This window comes from Phaseolus vulgaris, chromosome 11 (genome assembly GCF_051622355.1).
Source record: "Phaseolus vulgaris cultivar YP4 chromosome 11, ASM5162235v1, whole genome shotgun sequence".
Lineage (NCBI taxonomy): Eukaryota > Viridiplantae > Streptophyta > Magnoliopsida > Fabales > Fabaceae > Phaseolus > Phaseolus vulgaris.
The window spans coordinates 15,443,812-15,466,900 of record NC_143508.1 but is presented as its reverse complement, the minus strand read 5'-3'; the positions used below and the strand labels follow the sequence as shown (position 1 = coordinate 15,466,900).

The 23,089-nt window shown below is 35.8% G+C and overlaps 1 protein-coding gene across 1 annotated transcript; it reads right to left on the bottom strand.

Annotated features, from left to right (window-relative positions):
- Positions 1 to 15,653: 15,653 nt before the first annotated feature.
- On the bottom strand, positions 15,654 to 16,615 carry LOC137829160 (uncharacterized). Its single transcript, XM_068635955.2, has 2 exons — positions 15,978 to 16,615; positions 15,654 to 15,893 (listed from the first exon to the last, which is right to left on the bottom strand). Exons 1-2 carry the CDS (start codon positions 16,449 to 16,451, stop codon positions 15,654 to 15,656), a joined length of 714 nt encoding a protein of 237 aa, XP_068492056.1. The 5' UTR covers positions 16,452 to 16,615.
- Positions 16,616 to 23,089: the final 6,474 nt, after the last annotated feature.

Below are 23,089 nucleotides of genomic sequence, written 5' to 3'. Positions count from 1 at the left end.
GATTTTGGTGCTTCCCATTCATGAAGAGAAAGTTGAAGGGAAGGAAAGAAAGTCAAATAGATTTCTCTAAATTACGTTTTTACCCTTAATATATATAATAAAGATAATTAAAATTATTTAATTTTTCTAATATTTTTAAATCAACTGTACATAGCCAAATAAATAATAATAATAATAATGTAAAGTCTTATTAATACTAATAATATAAATATTAAAATAATAATAATATTTAAAATTAATTTATAAAATAATAATAATAAATGCAAATCAAATAATTTTAATAAAGAATAATAATAATAATAATAATAATAATTATTATTATTATTATTATTTTATTTTATTTATATTAAATATTAATAATTTTATTAATAATAAAAATATATATATAATTATTTATAAAAAATAAATTTATATAATAATAAATAATATTAATCATCTAAAATACTTAATTAATTTTTTATATATTTCTATATATATAATATAACATAATTTAAAAATTCATATATAATACTAAAATTATGTAAATAAATTAACTTAAATAAAAAAGAAATTTTAATTAATAAAATGTTAAATAATAAAATTATATTTTAATTTTAAATTATAATTAACTAAAATATGAAATAGGATTAATCATTATTTATTCTTTTTTTATATACAAGGGTAAAATTGTAATCTTACAAAATTTACTATTCAAAATAATTTATAATATTCTTACAACTATCACATCACTCACAAATTTCAATAAATTTTCTTCACACATCCACACTAACATACCTTAATCCAAACAACCTCAACTTTCTTCACACTTCCACTCCCACTCACCCTCAACTTTCCACTCCCCCACACCCTCTAATCCAAACAGACCCTAAAGGAGATGCTCAGAAACTTTGATTTGTCCCTAGTCATGTGCTTGGAGCATCCACTGTCCTAGTACCATTGTTGCATGCTCTCCTCCAAGTTTTCCTACAAAGAAGATTTTCAGGTACAAAGATTTGGTCCCCTTATGAATGTGGATCCATTTGGTTTACATTCATCATTTGAACCTTTACTACACTTAGGAACCCACTTCATAAAGCCCCTACGAACAACATATTTTCTGATTTTACAAAATCTAACAGAATGGCCTCTTTTCATGCAATAGAAGCATGTAACAACCGGTTGTTTCGATGGTCCAATCGGTTGTTTTTCTGACAGTTTCGAAAATGACTTTGAAAATCTATCTTGCTTGTTCTGTGGGTTAAAACCCAATCCAGCTTTTCAAAAAACACAGTTTTGAGATGCTAAGACATTCTCAAAGTTGGATTGACCTTTAGAAAGCTTGTCCACAGTTTTAACAAGATAACAAGATAATGTTCAAGAGGGCCAATCGGTTGGTTTCTTCATGTGTTTCTTGAAAGGCTTGAAGCAATTGACTGTAATTTTCAGAGTTTGAGGAGTTAGAGGAACTTACACTACTTGAGTCATCTTCCTTTTTGGCCATGAACCAGAGGTTGAGACTTTTTCTGTTTTGCCTTCTTTTCCTTCGTGCTTGACTTCTTGACCTTACATCCTTTGATTCATTGATGTTCCCATGAGTAGCTTTGAGTGTGTCCCACATCTCTTTAGTAGTTTTGCATTTTCATATCCTGAAAAACTCATTAGTATCTAGTGCAGAAGCTATTATGTTTAGAGCAGTACAATCAAGCTTGGCCATTTTACATTCTTCATTGGTCCATTGGGACCAAGGTTTTGCAATCAAAGAACCATTCTTTTTAAGCTTTGGAATGAAAGGACCATTCTCGATTGAATCCCAAATTCCTTGATCAATAGATTCCACAAAGATTTTCATTCTAGCCTCCCAATACTTCTAATTCAATCCACAAAATAAAGGTGGTTTGTAGATTGAAGCACCTTCCTCAAAAGAGAGTTTTCCAGCCATAGAAAAATATTTTCGGATCAAACTTGATTAACTTTCAAGTACCAAGCTCTGATACCAATTGTTAAAATGTATGGCTTTAAACTAGAGGGGGGGGTGAATGGTTTAAAGAGGGTTTTCGCAAACTTTTAAGTCTAGAATGAAATCACTTCGAGAAAACTTGAATCAGAATTCAGTTTGCCAAAAACACAAAGCAAATAAGCACAACACCAGAAAAACAATTGGTTGTTTCGCAGAAACAATCGATTGTTTATACCAGTTCACAAAATATAAAACTGAAATTAAAGAGTTTAAGGATAGAGAGAATGCACACAGTGGTTTATACTGGTTTCACACTTAACCAAGAGCTACATCCAGTCTTCCCAGAAACCACTGGGGAATTCACTAAGCAATCAACTCTAGATTACTTACAACACCACCAAAGAAGTGACCTTGATCCCCTCAAGACACACACTTCCTTTGGCTTCAGCACAACACCACTAAGAATGCTGATCTTGACAACCTCAAGAACACACAACACTTCTCAACTATACACACAGTTTCTTTCCAAGTATAAAGGATTACACTTGGAAATCCTATATCACACTCTCTTTGATCCAGCAATCTCAAACCAATCTCTAACTCTTTCAAAAGCAAAATCAGTGAAAAACTCAAATATGTTTTTCTTTGATTAAAACTTAGTTGTTTGTTACACAATATTAACAAACTATTTATTGCATTTAAAGACTGGTCAAAGCATTTAAAACTGGAGCGTATTTAGTTATAAAATCATTTAAAGCTCAGTCAAAGCACAAAACAGTTTTTTGTTATGGTCCCAAAACAAACAATCGGTTGTTTTCACGAATCAATTGGTTGGACAGCAAGTCAACCATCAAAAACAGTTTTCAACCTTTCTAAAAGCACCTAAGTATAAAACAATCGATTGTTTCGAAAAAACAACAGGTTGTTTTCCACTTAGTTTAAAAAACATTTTTCAATTAAAAGGTTTAAGAATGCTTATGCTTTGGATTCAATCAAGAGTGGATTTACACATCAAATCTACCCCAGATCCTATCTAAAGACAGCTCAGCAACAACAAGCACATCCAGCCTTTCATCAACCTTCAAAAGGGTTTGAATTCTTCAAAGCTTGAACACACTTGATTCAACAATTTCTACACCACTTGCTTAAGAAGAGAAACATGTCATTTATACAAATTAAAGCCATAAGCTAGAAGTCCCATAATCACCGTATTGACCAACTGAACCCGAGAGATTTACCTTTCCAAGAAGCAAACTTCAATTTGACTTTATCAGCCAAAGGTTGAAGAAAACGACCCCTTGGAGAACCAACAAAGATAGGCACTCCTAAATAAGTGAAGAGCAAACAACCATGACTGCAAGAAATAATACACTAAATTTTGGTGACAAATTTAGTAGAATTATCCATGGTGAAAAAACTACTCTTAGAATTATTAACATTTTGACCCGAGAAAGCATCATATGTTTTAAGAAAAATAATCAAATTTCTAAGGGACTTCTTATCTGCCCTACAGAGAACAAAAATTTCATCTCATATAAAATATGAGAGGGGGTGAGAAAACCTTGCGGACTAGCCATATGTAGTATCTTCTTATCGTTCACAAGCTTTGAGAGACCTCTACTAAGAACTTCCTTTGCAAGATAGAAACGTAGAGGAGACAAAGGATCACCTTGTCTAACACCTCTACTACTAGGAAAAAAACCCCCCACCAAACTGCCATTTATTTTGATAGAAAGCATAGTTGAACGGAGAACAGTACTAATCCAACCGACAAACGAGGGGTGAAAGTCAAAGCATGACAAAACTAATAGTAAAAACTTCCAACTGAGTGTCAAAGACTTTGTGAATATCAACTTTGTAAGCCACATTACCTTCGTGAACCTTTTTAGAAAGCAAGTTAATAGCTTCAGAAGCAATACCAATACAATCCTGAATCTATCTGCCATGCACAAACCCATATTGATTAGGAGAAATATTTCTGGCAGCCACAAGAGCAAGCCGATCGGCCAAAATCTTGGAAATAATCTTAAATTTAAAATTAGCAACATCAATTGGTCTGTAATATTTAATCTATACAACACCCTAAATCTTAGGAATAAGAGATACCACATTACTGTTCAATCCAAGTAGAACCTAGTTTTGTTTAAAAAACTGTTGGACAACATTGCAAACATCACCATCAAAACCATCAAGACTAGGAGCACTATTACCATTAAGGTTGAAAACAACATTCTTAATTTCCAAAAAATAAGGACATTTAATCGACATCATATTCTCCTAAGAGGAAACCAACTCAGGAATATAAGTACCAATAAAATCTTCCATATTGCCTGTATCCTACACATGAGAAATAGACTCAACATAAAGAGTTTTATAAAAGTCCAAAATATGTTCCTCAATGAGTTTAGAATCCTCAATAACCACATTATAAATACGTAGACAATGGATCCCACTAGAATTATTTCTCCTCTTGACCACAACATGGAAAAAAGCAGTATTTCTATCCCCATCTTTAAACCAAAGCATTTTAGCCCTTTCTTTCCAAAACAAATACTGACAGTGAAAAGCCTGATCAAGCTCCTCCTTAGCGATCTTTTCTTGACAGAGAAGCCCATCAATATCAGACATACTAGCAGTGTCTAAGGTTTGTTGAATACCAAGGAGGAGACTCTGCTTAAGAAGAAGTGCATTGTGAGCATTATCGAAAGAATTTTTATTCTAGTCACGAAGCTCAATTTTTAACCTTTTTTAACTTATGTTGCAAAATAAACATAGGACACCCAACAATCTTATTATCCCAAGAATCATGAATAAGCTTTAGACATGATTTGTCCTGAAGCCACATAGAAAAGAAACGAAAATTGCTAACCTTCCTGAGAGAATTACTAGTAAGACTAGCAAGTATAGGGGAATGATCAAAACAATTTTTAACAAGAATCTGATAAGTACAAGAATCCTATTCATCCAAACACACTCCATTACATAACGCTTTATCTAGTCTTCTATGAATTTTATGCAACCCTCTCCTTCCATTACACTAAGTATAACAAGTTCCAGTAAAAGACATACAAGAAATATCATTAGAATTAATCCAATCAAGGAATTCATTACAAGAAACCTGATTAGGAGGAGCCACCCCCCTGAGGAAGACGGAAGGATCGGACGGAAAGTGCTTAGTAACAGGAAGAAGGTATGGGTAGAAAAGAGGGGGGAAAAGTCCTTTGCTGATGCTGTTAGGGGACATGAATGGTGGGAATGGAAGGGACTAACCTTCGCAACACAAAAAATGTCCCTGCCGTGGATGATGGAAAGTGTAGTTGGTCGATACAATGCTGAGTTGAACTTTGAACAATTGCGTGAAGAATTTGTAAGAAGGGGCATGAATATGGTAAGAGTGAGATCGATGGGGGACAACCTAGCTCTCCTAACACCAAGAGAAGGGGAGACAATGGAGGATTTGACAGAGTGGTTTGATAACGTCTTTGTTAGTTTATAGCCTTGGTCGGCAACATGCACGACGACTCACAAAGTAGTTTGGGTGAGGTGCTTTGGCCTACTGATTTCTCTTTGGAACAAAAATTGCTTTGCTCAAGTGCTCGAAGAAATAGCCACTCTGATCGATGTAGATAATGCTACATTGATGTGGGAAAACCTTGAGTTTGCGCGCCTCAAAGTCCGACTCCAAAATGATCGCTTTATTAAGGTGGGAAGGAGGATGAGGATTAATGACCAAACTCTAAGTGTATCCCTTGAAGAGGAAAGTCCAAGGGCCATTGCAGGTTATTGTAAAGGTACTCACTGTTACCACGACTCTTTGGATAGCATTTCTTCAACTGATACATACGTAGAGGAATCTGCGTTCTCAGTGAAAAGCGACGTGGTAGAGTGCAGCCGCAGGGCTGAGGAGGAACGTCCGGAAAAGGGTAAGGAGGTCAGAGGAGGGAAGGAGGAAGGAGGTAAGGTGCAAAAGTCAAAGGCTCCTTTTGTGGATTTTTCTGCTAGCAGCAGTGCATGTCGGAACAAAGGTGAAAAACCTTTCACAAAAGAAGAAATCCAGGGACATAAGGCATTTGTAGAACCTGCTTTTGCCAATGATTCAATCCAACCATGTGATGTTTCCTTTTATAAAACTTGTGCACATGTTGAGTTGGCAAGATTAGTGGTGGACATTGAAAGCATGTGCACACAAAAGGGAACTTTTTTGGGGTTGGGCCAAGGAAGTGAGGAGGAGGCCCAAAAAGAAGAGGTACAAGCGGGTGTGGGAGAGGATGGATCCGGGTCTGGGCAAGACCAAACGAGTCCTGGGTTAGAGTGAGAGGAAAGGAACTTTCCTGAGGGAAGCGGGGATTCATTGGGAGGGCTGGGGGTGCAACAGGAGGAGCGAAATACTGTGAACACCATGAAGGAGAATAACAAATTGAGGTTTTTTGAGTTGGAGAGAGGGTTGATGAAGAAGACTATGGAGCAAGAAGGATTGCAGAGCAATCATCCTCTTATGGAGTCAACGATAGACGCATAGCAGCTGAAGCATGGCCATAGCAAGGGTTACCACAGAAAGGAACAAAGGGTTACATGTAGCTGTGTGTTGGCAGCATGCTTTATGCAGGGAAGCATTTGTTGGTCAGGTGTTAGCCTTCTTAGGCTAGAATGTAAGTATGGGGTGGTATCATCCTACTATATTGAGAGAGTATGGTGTTGTTTTGGTTTTGCCATGGGGAGTAACGATGCACAAGTAGATATAGCTGCTTTATATTTAAAATTGTGTGTGTCATGTTTCCTCTGGAAGGTATCAGTAGCAGTGTTAGGCACTTGCTTGGCCAACCTATAAATCAATTCTCTGTTGTCTTGTACCTGGAAGAGAGGGTGGAATAGTTTTTGTTTTGGAGAGCTATATTCTGAGACTGTTACTGCTGGTGTGAGATGGTTGAGGGATCAAAGGGCAGAGTATGAAGGCACAATGGTTTAATTGGAAGGAGTGTCCAACTCTAGACACTAATGTCACAAGCTTGTGTGAGCTTGGTGGAGAATGGATGTAGATACACAAATATTAATACTATACTGGTTATGCAGGTAGTAATCCGTTTTGGACCTGTAATGTACTGAAATGTAAGTAAAACAGGTATATGGAGCAAGGTTTGGATGGCTAAGTGGGGCCTGTATCAGGTTATGAAGTCAAGTTTAGATGGCTTATGAGGCTTAGGGTCTAGGCACAAGTGGGTGCTTCTAATTAAAACCATCATGGGCCTAGGATTAGAGTACCCATTTTTTATTCATTTGCATTGGTGTGCAACCATTTCAAAAAGATGGATTTTGGGGCAAGGAATGAAGGACCAAATGGAGGATATGTAGGTGTAGGAGGGTTAATTTTTGAAATCCATGTGCTTATGGTTTTTGGTAAGAAAAGTTGCACAAGCTATGAATATAAAATAGTTGTGCTAGTTTTGGTGAAAGATGGAAAGATGAGGTTTTTGTATAAGGGTTGAGACAAGTGTCTTCTTTTAATTTAATTAATTCTTTGCTGATAAAAAAAAAAAGGAGCCACCCCCTTTACAGTCATCTGCAGAGAGCACAACATTAAAATCTCTCATAATACACCAAGGCCCTATGAAGGAACTAAGATCCGTCCACAAAAACCATCTAACCACTTATGTGTTAGCACTATAAACACCTGCAAAGCTAAAACATCTATCATTCAAATGACAAGTTACATAAATAAATTGTTCATTTACCAAGAAATTTCGGACCAGATTAGGAACCAACAAACACAAAAGCTTAACAACTTTATTAACAATAGGAGACGTAGCCACCAAATACATATTAACATATTTGAAAAAAACTTCAAAAGCATCAGTGTACGACACCATAGGTTCATCACGAAAAATCAGAGGGGGTTTATGTAGTTTAAGTAAACTAATCAACATCTCCACAGATTAGGAACTGACAAACACCAAAACTTAACAACTTTATTAATAATAGGAGACGTAGCCACCAAATACATATTAACATATTTGAAAAGAACTTCAAAAGCATTAGTGTACGACACCATAGGTTCATCACGAAAAATCAGAAGGGGGTTTATGTAGTTTAAGTAAACTAATCAACATCTCCACATTTTTGTGGTCTTCTTGTCCTCTAAGATTCTAGAAAAATGAAGATACCTTCATTGCGACGTTGTGAAGAGATTTGTCTTAGCAGTTTTTTTTGGATTTACCAGTCCCCTTAGGTGGTCTCCCTGGTATTCTTTTAGTGCAAACTATTTCCTCCCCAATATCACTGACATCCTCTTCCATCTCATTAGGATCAGCCCAAAATTTTGAAACAACATTTGTAGTTTCCAAACCATCAAAAGAGGAAAAGTGATTTTGCAAGACAAACGATAATGCTTTAACATCCCCAATAGGTTTAGCCTTCCGAGGGGAGGTATGAGGCGACGAAGATGGTACAATTGCAATAGCAGAGACCTCCACATGATGATCATCAATTATATTTTTAGTTGGTATGTTAGAACCTGCAGGTGATTTAGCCCTTCGAGGAGAGGTGGGACACAATGGTACAACCACAGGAGCAGAGACCTCCACGTGATGATCATTAATAGGAGTTGTAACAATAAAAGGATCACCTCTCACATCTGTAGATTCCAAACCCTTGAGGGAGGAAAAATGATTTTGCAAGACCAACGATGGGGATGGTATAGTCACAATTGTAGAGATCTCCGTGTGATGACCATCAATTGGAGTATTGATTGGTGTTGTAGAATCTGCAGGTGATTTAGCCTTCCGAGGAGAGGTGGGACGCAACAAAGATGGTACTGCCACAGGAGCCTAGACCTCCACATGATGATCCTCAATAGGCACATGAGACTTTGAGCCCTTCACTTGCATAATAGCAAGTAGCATCCCCTGTTCTGGAAAATCCGAAGTGTGAGGGGACAACCCCTGCCTGGATTCATTATCTGAGGCATCCTCAAGAGGAGGCATATAAGAAAAATCATCCTCCCCTACTCTTGGTTTATTAGAAGCAAGGTGGCCCAAGGGGGACCCTGCATTAGCCTCACCAGGAACTTCAGTGTTCGTGGGGTCTACCACGAGCTTCAGCTACGGATTTTTCTTTCGATACTCTTTACGTTATTTAGGAGCTGCGGTCCTCCCATGATTTCGTTCATCAGAAATTATCTTCTGAGAAGGTTTATGTTGAGGCCCAGGAACACGACCCTGATCATGAATCACCCGACACTGAGCAAGCTCATGCCCTATCATCTTACAGTGGGAGAAAAAAAGGAGGGAGTCATTCATATTTCACACCAGCTACAAAAGTATAGTCTGGACGTCCAACCTAGATGTGATTGGGAAGAGGGTACAAAATATCAATATCCACCAGAACTCTAGCAAACATACTCCTATTCTTTCTCATAGTACTCTCATCCAAAGATAAAGGAGTATCAAGACCTGTGATGATGGAAAAAATCGCCCCTGGTCTCTAATACTCCAAAGGCAATTTGTGGATTCAAATCTAGTCTTGAGTTTTGGTACTCTTCATAGTAGTTGGAAAAAAGTCTTTTGTCCAGGAAAAGAGTCTCCAGAAACTCGAAAATAACTTCAAAGAACCCATTCCGAGGGCCCATCACATGTCTTCTAAAGAAGACAACTCAAACTCATTAAAACCCTTTCCGAGAGGGATTGCTTTCCACGATCCAAGAGCCTTCCACTCCGGCTGCAACTTTTTGTTAAATCCAGGTGTGTGAGAGGTTATCTCCTTTAGAAAGAATAACTCGACCATGAAGACGGGTCTTGCAATCCTCAAGGCCAACCAAGTAATTTGCCTCATCGATCTGGAGCACAATCATGTCTCCCTTAATACAAGGAGTAGGTAACTCGGACAAACGAATGTCACATGTAGTTCCCAAAGTCTGAGCAAAAGTTTTTCTTTGCCCAGACATAGTGATGGCATTTCATGAAGGTCTTCTTGAATCATGTAAGAAAAAGGGGTGCGGAAGCTATGAAAGTGTGTGAGCAAGATCCTCCTAAGAGTGGTGTTGATCTTGAAGGTGCATGATGTGTATGAAGCTAGGGAGGTTCGGCCAACCCAAGGAGAGGTGAAGGAGATGAAGTTTAGAGCCCAAAATTCTAGGGAGAAGCAAAGCTTGGCACAAAATGGCAGCATAACTTTACTCACAATAAACTTGAAAATACAAGGTGTAGGCTCCTCCTTTTATAGGCTAAGGAGGACCATAATGCAACCCTAATGCTAGCCAAATGAAATGTAAATGTGAAGCACATGGGTGCACATGGCACATGGGTGCACAAATGAGCACATGGGGAGGGGTGTGTCTAGTTTTTATGCTCACCCCGTCCATGGGCTTTCTAGACCGGCCTTGGTAAATTTAGAGGTTTTTTTAGAAACTCTAAGTTTACCTAGGTTGGTGTTTTAGGTGCCAAAATTAATTCTAAGAAAATTACAAATAAAGTTCCTATGCTAATTTTGACAAGAAATTAAAGTCTACTCTACACTAGAGTTTATGGCATTTGAACATGTAAAAGAACGTCTTCTTGGATCCTCTTGGCCATAACTCTATGGTTGGCCCAAATCTACCCTTTGGTGGGCTTGCATGTGGGCTTGTGCTTGGGCCTCTTCCATCACATAGCATATACATACATGTAGTTCCCAAAGTCTGAGAAAAATTTTTCTTTGTCCAGACGTAGCATATACATTCTTTGCAGGAGATACTTCACAATCCTTCAAACGATTCCATGGGATAAGAAAACCCTTTGAACCCTCCACCATTCCCACACACTCACCGTACCCACTGCAGCACTCTACGTCTCGCATCGCACCACCGTTGAACCGTGCGCACCGCCCAGGCATTCGTAGCACCAACGTCGCGCGCCACCCATGCTTGATGCCGCTCGAATGCCACCGCCGCACCAGCGCATCAGAGTGACGAGCCCGCGGCGTCGCCGCACACAGCCCCCTGCGCCGTCGCCACACACATGAATCTGGATTGCGGCGCCACCTAGCAGAGGTTTATGCAATATCAGGAATCAAATCGCAGAAACAAAATGAGAAAAATTAGGGTTTTCTATGCGCTCGCAACGAAACTCAAACGCCACTGCATTGCTCTCAGTTTTAGGTTCTGCAACATGATCCTTTCGCGCCGATCTGTATCTGAGGAGTAGAAGCTACGTTGTGGCGAAGAGCAAACCTGTGTTCCCTGTTTTCAAAATTTCACACTTTTTCCAAATTAATCCAAATCCATATGTTTGTTCCGAAATTGTGATTGAGGTTGATCAATGCATGTAAAAATATCACATTTTTAATAAAGGTATGAACATATCTACACAAAATTTCACACTTCGAGAATTTTCACATTTTTATTATAATTCAATAATATATACACTTTAATCATCAAGCTTATATTTCACAAAATTTTGACAGCATTTTGCATTAGTCTTTTGATGACATGAAATGAAAGTGGTGACACGATATCTTCACAATCAAATATGTACATGAAGAACAACACAAAATGTAATTAACCAAAATTACGTAAAATATATGAAATATAGATTACAAGTTATGTACTAATGAACTAATAAAAAATGATTACTCTTTCCAAACTGTTGAATTGAACAATTCAAGATTGAATATATTTATTGTCGGTATAACCTCCTACATTTTTTTTATAAAAGTTTGAAAGAAAACACATTTACAATTGGAGGAGTAGTAAACAAATAAATGTATTACAATGAAAGTCTACTAAATTTGCAGAGCATAATGCTTCAAATACGAAATTTCCAAAATCCAACAATATTTGTGGAAAGTCGAACACTCCCAGATCCAATACCAACACGTATTAAACAATTTTAATTATACATGCAATTCAAAAATTAATCATTCTAACTTTACAATTACAACTTATAATCTAAATATGAATTTAAATAAAAATCTAAGTAATAATTCAAATATAATTTTACAACTAAACTAATAATCTAATTAATTATTTAAATAATAACCTAATTAATAATCCAACTAATGATTTAAATAATGATCTAACTAATTAATAAAAGAAGAATTTTACAATTAAACTTCTAATCTAACTAATAATTTAAATAATAACCTAACTAATAATCTAATTAATTATTTACCTATACTAATAATTTAAATAATAACCTAAATAATAATCTAATTAATCATCTACCTAATACTAATAATTTAAATAATAACCTAACTAATAATCTACTTAATAATAATTTAACTAATTAATAATGATAAATTTAAATAAAAATCCTAATCCTATTAACTTGATAAGGGGAGAGCTATAAGAACTATGGAAGAGCTGTAGGGATCATGGAGGAGCTGCAGGGACCACAGATACAGGGAGCTTCCAAGGTAGCACAGGGCAGCGGGGCAGCGAGGAAGCAAGAAGCAGAGACCTTCGAACATGGAAAAAATAAAAAGAACAAACTACATAAAGCATTAAAAACTAAAAAAAAAAATACAGTAAAGGGCAAAGATAACCAATAATAAAACAATGGTAAGAACATTGAAGTAACAAAGAGAAAAGAGAAGAGAAACCAATAACGAAAAGAGAAAACACTAAGGAAAAAAAAATACGAGAGGGTAAGTAAATAAACATTTAGACGATGATTATTAGGCAATAATCATCATTTATACTGAATATTCAACTATAGGGACGATTCCCCTAAAGTTGTAGTCTATATATGATGAATAAACAACAATCTCTCACAAAATCGTTGTCTATATATTTTGTTTTCAAATAGACAATAATTGTAATTATAATCATTACCTATAAGTTGTTTTTATTAACAAAATTATCACCGCATTTTGTTAGACTATGAATCCGTTGAAACTTACGTTTATAGATATCGTGATATTTCTTTTCTGCACCAGTGATAATCTGAAATAAATTTTTAGATTATACAACCCAATATATTTTCGACTCATGGATAATGAAACTTTTCCCACACTTATAAAAGTAAAAAAAGAAATGGTGTGGAAGGTGGTAAAAGAAATTATCATAGTATGATTGTAACTTAATCCGAAGTAGTCTATACTGATTGAGGAGAAGATGACCCATTTTTGTTCCCTTCCAAGAAAGTCGGATTCAATTTCTTCAATAATTTTCAATAATATATGAGAAAGTTTAATAAATTTTGAAGTATCTCGATTATACATTTTACTAGTATATCACTTTATTAGATTATTATTGAACAAAACAAATAATAATAAATAAATTAGGACTTTATTAGATACAATATTAAAGAGAAATAAAATAATGTTAATAAAATTTACTGAATATTTTCAGTTATTCAAAAGTTAAATATTAAATAAATTTTACATTAGCAATCAACAAAATTCTAAAAAAGTTGCACATTTTTAAATGCCTAATTTGTGTATTTAGCGTGACTGTTGGGAGAGTTTATAATGAACTTTTTCTGGCTTATAACTTTTGTGTGTGTGTCTGTTTTAATCTTATTTAAATAATATGGTGGTGCACTTTATTTTTTTAAATTTGTTTTAGTAACTTCCATGGTTTTTCATATTATAAATAGGGCTAGGTGAATAGAATATTGTTTTAAGAAAAAAGGAGAAGAAAAAGATGTTTGTGGATCAGTTTAACATGGGGAAATTCTTCTTGCACCACCATGACTTCTTCCTGCACCTCTATACACAAGAAGTAAAATGACACATCTTCATCTGCTCCATCGAGCATTCCTCTTTTTCTCTTTTGAGTCACAACAACCTCCACCTCTAGCTTCCACCGCCGTTGCATCTCTCCATCTCCAGTGTCATCGCTGCAATAGCCCCATGTCCAGCATCACCACCACAACATCTCTCATGTCCAACACCACCCCGTCGTAGCAGTCATTCACCTTCATCATCTAAGAAAAAAAAATATTGTATTTCAGATTGTACAATTTAAAATATAAATTAATGGATTTAATGTATTCTACATTTTAAAATTCGAAATATAAAATTAGATTTTACAATTCAAAATACAACGTGTTCTGTACTTTGAATTCTAAAATTCAAAATCCAAACCATAATTTATATTTTAAATTATAGAATTAAAATTACAAAATTTACATTTTAAATTGTAAAATTTGAAATGAATAATTTCATAACTTTAATATCTTCCTTCATTGCCTTGATCCACATTTCTTGATTTGTTACTTCTTCATAGAATTCAGGCTTAAGCATTTCCATGTTCCATGTTTCGTACACAAAAGACCTTTCTCCTAGACCTTTCTCATCTAGGAGTAGACTTTGGCACTAGTGCATATATGTAAAACAAATGCGGCTATTTTCAATTTACAAATGCGGTCATAGAACCGCATTTGATCAGCACGCATTCGTAAATCTGGAATTTACAAATGCGATCCTATGACCGCATTCATAAATCACATTTACAAATGCGGTCATTTTAGGTAACCGCATTTGTATATTATTCTGAATTAGGGAGTGGGTTTGGGGTTTAGGATTTATGAATGCGGTCTTGGTAAAGACCGCATTCATAAATCACTATTTACAAATGCGGTCATTTACCAAGACCGCATTCATAAATGCGAATTCACTATTTACAAATGCGGTCTTGGTAAATGACCGCATTTGTAAATAGTGATTTTGTTTTTAAAATACACTCTGTTTTGTGCAGAAACCATATATTTAAATAACCTGCATAATGATCAAACCCAGCCAGACAAATACAGAAATGTAGTGATCAATTGAAATCATCAAAATGTACATTTACAAGTGATCAAATTACATATAATAAAACCACTATTGTTTACCTATGCTAGAGTTATAAAAATTAATGAAATATGTGGACCAAGAATCTCTAACATACGAAATGCCTTCCTCACTCAATGATGTTTCTTCTGTGAATAACTGCATTGCAAAGTTGACATAAATTAGTTTCTAGATATATATATGTTCAAGAATTATAAAAATGATTTAACATATACCTCTTTCCAACCAGTTTTAACACCTAGTCTTATAATGGTAATCATCCATTGCATAATGTAATAGCCACACTCATAGCTTCCTGGTTGTTTATTACACTATAATTCAATAAAAAGTAATATGTTAGTATATTGATAAACAATGATAATAGAGAAAGAAAAAAATTACAAACCTTTACTCTTATGTAGTTCAAATTATTTGAACTGGATCGACCTTTTAGGATGTTATATCCACGCCATGAACTGGTTAATACAAAAAACCTCGTTAGTAGATGGTTAATTAGTAACATACAAAGTTAAGTTTATACTATACTTACGTATCAATGATATCCTTAAATTTTGTGGGCATCTTCTTGTGTAGGGAACAGAACCACACAGCAGTCTTATCAACCATTGATAAGACAAGTAACTGCCAATGATGCCTATATGATCATTGAAAAGAGTTAGTAAATATTTAAAACATGAAATAATAATAATTGATGATATATAATTAAACTTACTCATTAATATAAGGTCATAAATAAATTTGTTTTCCCTCTTTTTCCAGGATGTTAGTGATGTATGCTTGAGTCTCAGTTGAGTTTGGTCCAACGGGATTAGTATATGCAGGATCTACAAATCCATACATATTTTCTTTCCCCTCAGTGATACAGACTCTATGCAAAAACCTACAAGTTTTTAGTTAAAGCATAATCAATAATGATTTAACATAAAGTAAATTGAATAATAGGTAAAGATACTTACATCATAAAAAATTGAATTATACTTATATTGAGCTCCTGTTTCCCAGATATAAATTCTGATAAATCTGTGTTGTAAATCATCAGTGGCAGTTCAGTGTTGATTTGAAAAAATGTATTATCCCACGGAACTGGAAAAGGATCATTGCCAATCTGACTAGCAATGAGACGTAGGGAAGCCATAGGATCGTCAACTGGAACCTCACGCTTCTTTTTCGGACTTGGTGGCTGAAAAGGTTTCTACAAGATAAACAACATTCGTATTAAATTATATGTAATATATAAATATAAATAAAAAATAATATAATGAAACGAAATTATTACATGAGGTTCGGGCATAGATCGAATGAGCTCTCTGGGCCAGGCAACGAATGTCTGAAATGCATCGGCCACAGTGGTTACCTCATCTGAAGGTAGTGGAACACGAGAATCAGGAAATCGTACTTTTTCAACTGTTACCTTCGCCACATCAGGGGAGAGAGGAACGTTATGTAAGGTGGTGGCGTTTGTATAGACTTTTCCAAGTGCCACCACCCGAGGAAGTTTGCCGCCCACTACCAGTAGCTCACAATCCTCTGTCTGCCCATTGATATCATCCCCTGATGTTGGAGGAGCCGCACAACTCCCCTTTGTGCTCTTGGGAGTGGGACTAACAAGGGGTTCAATCGGCTCAGCACAAACTTGTTGCGATAGAAACTCTTGTCGCATTCGATCATTCTCCTTTTTCATCTCCAGCCACATCAAATCAGTCTCCTTTCTCATCTCCTCCATTATTTCTTCACGTAACTTACTCTTCATTTGAGTTTCCTTCTTGGAGGAGGAGGATGGCTGTCGTTCTGAAACTCCAAAATAAAGTTTAATTCCGACCCCTTGTCCAGCGGCACGAACACGACCAGAGTGTTCAGGTCGTCCAATTGCTTCAACCAAGATATCGTGACGACCTTCAGCAACAAATTTACCGTCGGATTCCAAGGAATCCTGCAAGAGTACACAAAAACCATATTTTCAATCATTAATATAATTAATGCTTTAAAAAAATTGAAAATAACAAAAATAACTTACAATTTTTTCGATTATAACCCCGGATTGCTCAGAACTTGGTGCACCCGACTTCTTAATTCGGGCCCTCTTCCATTTTACATGGCGAAAAGGTGGTGTTGGAGGAGAAGTGACCCCTGTTTCCACATTCTCAGACAACGTCCCCTGTTGAGATTTCTCCTTTTCCACCATCAGTGTTTGCTCAAGTTTTCTATACCCCGAACGAGACATAACGTGCGGGGTAAGATTCTTCAAAGCTATCTCTTGAGCTTTCTTCCGACGATCCTGTCATAATTGAAATAAACAAACTGAAGTAAATAAGATAAACTTATTAATGTTATATAATAAAAAAAGTTACTTCACTTACCATCCAAGCCTCATTTTCACGGCTTTCTCTAAAAAGACGCCATGTCTCTTCATCAATATGTTGGTACTTTAAACATGGATTTTCGTCTTTAAGGTCGCCAAAAATGTATCTCGAAGTCAGTCTTGACTTAAAGGTACGAAATTTAAGTGCGATATTGGATAATATCTTTGATCGAAACGGTTCCACATCAGGAATGTCAAAGTTTGCCTGGAAAATAACATCATCAAATTAAAATTAATTAATCAATATTAAAAAGCATTATATGATAACAATAATAATGTAAAGCTTACCAGAACATCCTCCCATAGCATGTTCCGATCAACCTCTGAAACCTCATCCCATGAATTAATCAAAATGGAGAGCCTCTGACGAGAAATACCTCCAAGATAGCTCATAAACTCATCTGCCTTAGGACCAAAAGCCACTCCAGTGTTGACGTCAATATCAACATGTGTCTTCTCACCAGCAGCACGTCTCAATGCAAGACGCTTCAATCTAGTAGGTCCTCTATTGCCTCGTCCAGATCGAGGTCTGTTTGGAGTCTGGTCGTCATCCATGTCTCTGTTAAAAAAATTAGGTAACAAACATTAGTTAATGTGAATCGAATTAAAATCATATAAAAATAATACAAAAAATTCTAAATGTTTATTTACATGTTGCATATGAGTTGAATGTTTATATGTAAATTCCTTCACTGTGGTCTTTACGGGTTGCATGTACATCATCAAGTACATCGTCATCTTTATTAGTTATCATTGGTGTGAATGAACGAGTTTCGCCATATTCAATATCATCTATGGCTTCCCCTTGTTTTTTCCCGTGTAAAACGACATACCAATGTTCTGACGTAGGATCTTTCACATAGAAAACCTGAGATGCTTGTTGAACCATTATAAATGGCTCATCTCGATACCCTATCTTTCGAAAGTCCACTAGTGTGAATCCTGATTCATCAATTTTAACCCCACTTTTATTGTCAACCCATTTACACTTGAAAACTGGAACGGAAAACTTAGTGTAGTCAATCTCCCATATCTCTTCTATAAACCCATAGTATGCCATTGATCCAAGTACTGGATTTGTATCTTTCGAAGTCGAAAACTGCATTGACTCGGCTTCAAGAGTAACACCAGAATTTTGAACTGTACTCTTTTCATCCATGGACTTCGTGTAAAATATACAATTATTCACTTCGTACGCTGTACATGAGATGACATCAAACTTCAATCCAGCAGCCAACCAAGTCAAGGTCTCTGATGCCGTTGAATCCTTGAACACCTCATCTTTAAACCAAGGCATGAAAGTTCTATTATGTTCCATCAAGACCCATTTCTCTGCTTGTCTTGGGTTATTTGCCTTCACAATGGCTTTATGAGCTTCTATGTAAGGTACAACTTCATCTGTGTTATTCAATATGTACAAATGTGCTTGCAAGACTTCTGATCGAGATTTGCTTACAATATTCACACCACGTAAACATTTAGTTGTAGAACGCCTGTGGTGCCATGAATTAGCTGGAACACCTATTGGATTTGCTTTTGTCATGTACTCTGAACAAAATTCAATACTTTCTTCAGCTATGTACCTTTCAATCATTGAAGCCTCTGGACGATAATGATTTTTCACATAACCTTTCAAAATTTTCATATACGCTCAACAGGATACATCCATCTTAAGTACACTGGTCCACACAATCTAACCTCTCTTACCAGATGCACCACTAGATGAACCATGATGTCAAAAAAAGACGGAGGAAAAAACATTTCCAATTCACACAAGATAACAACAATTTCATTTTGAAGTTCATCTAGTTTTGAGGGATCAATGACTTTACAACAGATGGAAGAGAAGAATGAGCACAAACGGGTTATGGTGTGTCTAACATTTTTTGGTAAGATCCCATGGATAGCTACCGGCAACAACTGTTGCATCAAGATATGACAATCATGAGACTTCAACCCAATTAACTTCAAATCTTGCATTGACACTAGGCTCTTCACATTTGAGGAATGTCCTTGTGGCACTTTCACACCCTTTAGACATTGACAAAAACTAATTTTTTCATCTTTTGACATTGTGTAACAGGCTGGGGGCAAATATGTACGCTTACCCATTTCTATGGGTGCCAACTCGCCGCGTATGTTCATCTCAATCAAATCTAAACGAGCATTTAGACCATCCTTCGTCTTCCCGTTAATGTTAAGAAGTGTACCAATTAAGCTATCACACACATTCTTCTCAACATGCATTACATCTATACAATGTCTGACTTCTAACCTCGACCAGTACGGAAGATCAAAGAAGATTGATTTCTTCTTCCAAATATTTGTCACAGATGACTTTTTTTTGGACTTACCGAAGGTGTGGTCTATGTTATTTACCTTTTGGTAAACCTCAACACCGGTTAATGGAGTTGGTGGACCACTACCCTCTTGGTGTCCATTAAAGGCTTTTTTCAACCTCTGGTAAGGATGATGACTTCTAAGAAACCTCCGATGCCGAAGATATACTGTTTTCCTTCCATGTTTCAATTGTTGAGAAGCAGTGTCTTCTTCGCATATTGGACACGCTTTGTGACCCTTAACACTATAACCTGATAAGTGACCATATGCCGGAAAGTCATTGATGGTGCAAAATAACATGGCATGAAGCTTGAAAGTTTCATTAGCAAATCCGTCAAATACTTCGACACCCTGGTCCCACATTAACTTCAAATCTTCAATTAGGGGACTTAGATAAACATCAATATCATTCCCTGGTTGTTTCGGACCGGATATCATCATAGACAACATCATGTATTTTCGCTTCATGCACAATCCAGGAGGTAAGTTGTAAATAACTAGTAATACAGGCCATGAACTGTGATTTGTACTCATATTACCAAACGGATTCATTCCGTCTGTAGCTAAACCAAGTCGGATATTTCTTGATTCTTTACCAAATTCTGGAAAGTCATCATCAAATTTCTTCCATTGAATAGAATCAGCTGGATGTCGGTACATGCCATCGCATTTCCTCTCATCTGCATGCCATCTAAGATTCTTAGCATCGTCTGGGTTTGCAAACAAACGCTTCATCCTTGGAATGATGGGAAGATACCACATAACCTTCATTGGGGGTCCATGCTTTTCCATGTCATCAATAGAATCATCATCTTTTTGTTTCAACTTATAACGTGATAAACCACACCTCGGACAACTTTTCAACAATTCAAAATCTTTCCGGTATAATATACAATCATTAGGACATGCATGTATCTTTTTGTACTCCATACCCATTGGACAAAGAATCTTTTTGGCCTCGTAATTACGATTAGGTAGACTATTTCCCTCTGGAAGCATATCCTTCAACAGCTGGAGCAATTCCGTGAAGCTTTTATCAGTCCATCCGTTTATTGCCTTCAAATTCATCAATCTTAACACCGCCGACAACCGTGTGAAGTTAGTTGATCCAGGATACAAAGGAGTTTCTGCATCTTTTGACATACTTTCATATCCATGCGCTTTTGCAAAACACTCAGCTCCCACATCACGAATCATGTCCTCCAATCGATCATCATCTCCATCATCGTGTACTGCTTCATCCATGGTAGAACCCACATATTCCTCAGTTACGGAAACACGTGGTAAATTTAATAATTCACCATGCCATGTCCAAGTTGTATAAGATCGAAGAAACCCATCACACAGCAGGTGTTCCCTCATGATATTCACATCCAGTATCCTTCCATTCAAACAGTTAACGCACGGACACCTGATCTTTGCTCCATCATGACCACTAATAATCGCGTTACGCTGCGCAAATTGTATAAATTCCTCTACTCCCCTTTCGTACTCATCACTTATACGAACAACATTAATCCAACTTCGATCCATTATATATTCTGGAATATAGTTAGGATTTTCTAATAATTAGTATTCTATTCAATCTCACACATTTGCCGAGGGTCGAACACCCCCAGACTCAATCCAAACACGATATTTCTATTCTAAAAGTAACAATAACTAACATAACATAAAACTTTTATTAAAATGTAATTAACAACTAACTAAATATATAATATAAATTTAAGAAAATAGAAATTATATAATACAAAAATTCAAAATACACACAAATATATAAATTATTAGTTATTAGTTATAAATTCCAAGTTGTATTAGTTATTAATTAAATATATATTATAATACAGAAAAATAACAATTCAAAATATTAAATATAAATTTAAAATATTAAATATAAATTCAAAATATTAAATATAAATTAAATACAACACCAACCTTTAGGTTGATGGTGATCGGAGTGGCGCAGGCGGTGATCGGAGAGGCACAAAACGAAGACGAGGACGAAGACGAAGGCGCAGCGGTGGCGGAAGTTTTCGACTATGACAGTGGCAGTGGCGGAGCTGAAAAAACCGGCGAACCCAATAGAACAGTAACCACCTATATGACAAAAACGACTTAAGAAACGAAATGCAATGCCAAGGAAGTGAATAATGACAATGACAAAAACGAAAACGAAAACAAACGTTGAAGCGGAAGAGCGGAGAAGCTGAAACTTACAATGCAAAGGGAGAGCTGAAACAGAAGACGAAACGTTGAAACGAAGAGCGGAGAAGACGAAAGTGAAAGTGAAAACTAGTGGCGCGCTTCAATTTTTAGGGTAAAATTGATTTACAAATGCGGTTCTAGGGTAAGACCGCATTTGTAAATCAATTAAAATGATTTACAAATGCGGTCTTTACTATGACCGCATTTGTAAATCATTCTGAATTGAATTACAAATGCGGTCTTACCATAGAACCGCATTTGTAAATCAATTTAATTACAAAAATGCCACCGCATTTTTTACAAATGCGTTTAAGCGCAAAGCCGCACTAAATAAGGGGTCGTTGTTTTCATATTTTGTACTAGTGTGGTGAGAAATCTATTTATATTTTTTAGGTGAATGAAGCATATCAAGATCTTCTTGGCACTTCATGAACTTCTTTAAAGATTATTATGTTGGAAAAAGGAAGTTACCTCTCGTAAGTTTTCCTTCTTCCCAATTCCAAGAAGTAGTTTAATCAACTTTGCCATTTCTACTAATTGTGATTTTTTTTTATCTACAGGTTGTAAACTATATAAGCTTTTGATTGTGTGATATATCCCAAGAAAAGTCCCCGTACAATTTTTTCTTCTAAATTGTTTCTTTTCTAATCAAGTACATATATGTAACATATAGATATGAAAACTCTTAAGTGACTAGCTGATGGCTTTTGCTTGCTCCAAGATTCAATTGTGTAAAATCCAACAAATTATATTTTAATTAAGTGTTGTCAAAAAACAAAGTAATTTTAAAAATAGATAATGAAAGACGTAAGTATTTAATATATCAGAAGATATATCACTGTAGTATTCTTTTACATCTAATAAGCATTATTATGCTCAGATGATACACACATAATTCAAGCTAACGATGTACTTTTTGAAAATATCTTTATGCTTATTCTATGTTGTAAAGAATGTTTGTTTTCTTCATCCACCAAGAAGATTCATAGCAACTTATATCACATCCACAATCTCTTGGTAAATGAGTTTAAGCTATTGCATCAACAAATCTCTGGCGTTTGCTTTGTGAACTCTAGAAAAGACTATCTGCCTGTACGAATCACCTTCACATAATTTTGAGTAAAGGTACTCTGACCAAGATTTGATAAGTTCTACCAGCTATTGAGATGTTGATTCAATAGGAGGAGAACATTTAATGTATGCATGAAGTGTATTTAATGTATCTTATACATTAAAGTTGCTCAAACGGAAGGAAAGTGTTCAAACAAACTGAATCTTCATAACGACTTGTAAAGGATTTGAAACAACTCTTTTCTTTAACCCTATATAAAGTCATCATTCACGAAGAAGAGTTAGAAGAGTTTGATTTGCAAAAGTGACAAAATGTTGTTAAAAAAATTTGCGCCCTAAAAGCTTTGTAAAAACATTGTTGTGTTCATTAGCAAACTAGAAGAGAAAGTTTACACATTGTATGTGTCGGAAGA

What these genes read in the sequence shown, in the direction of transcription:
- LOC137829160 (XM_068635955.2), bottom strand. Translation starts at nt 16,451, where the DNA reads ATGAAGAGTAAGTTACGTGAAGAAATAATGGAGGAGATGAGAAAGGAG. An exon ending in GATCTATGCCCGAACCTCAT is followed by an intron (nt 15,894 to 15,977) that starts GTAATAATTTCG and finishes TTTATCTTGTAG; the next exon opens with AAACCTTTTCAGCCACCAAG.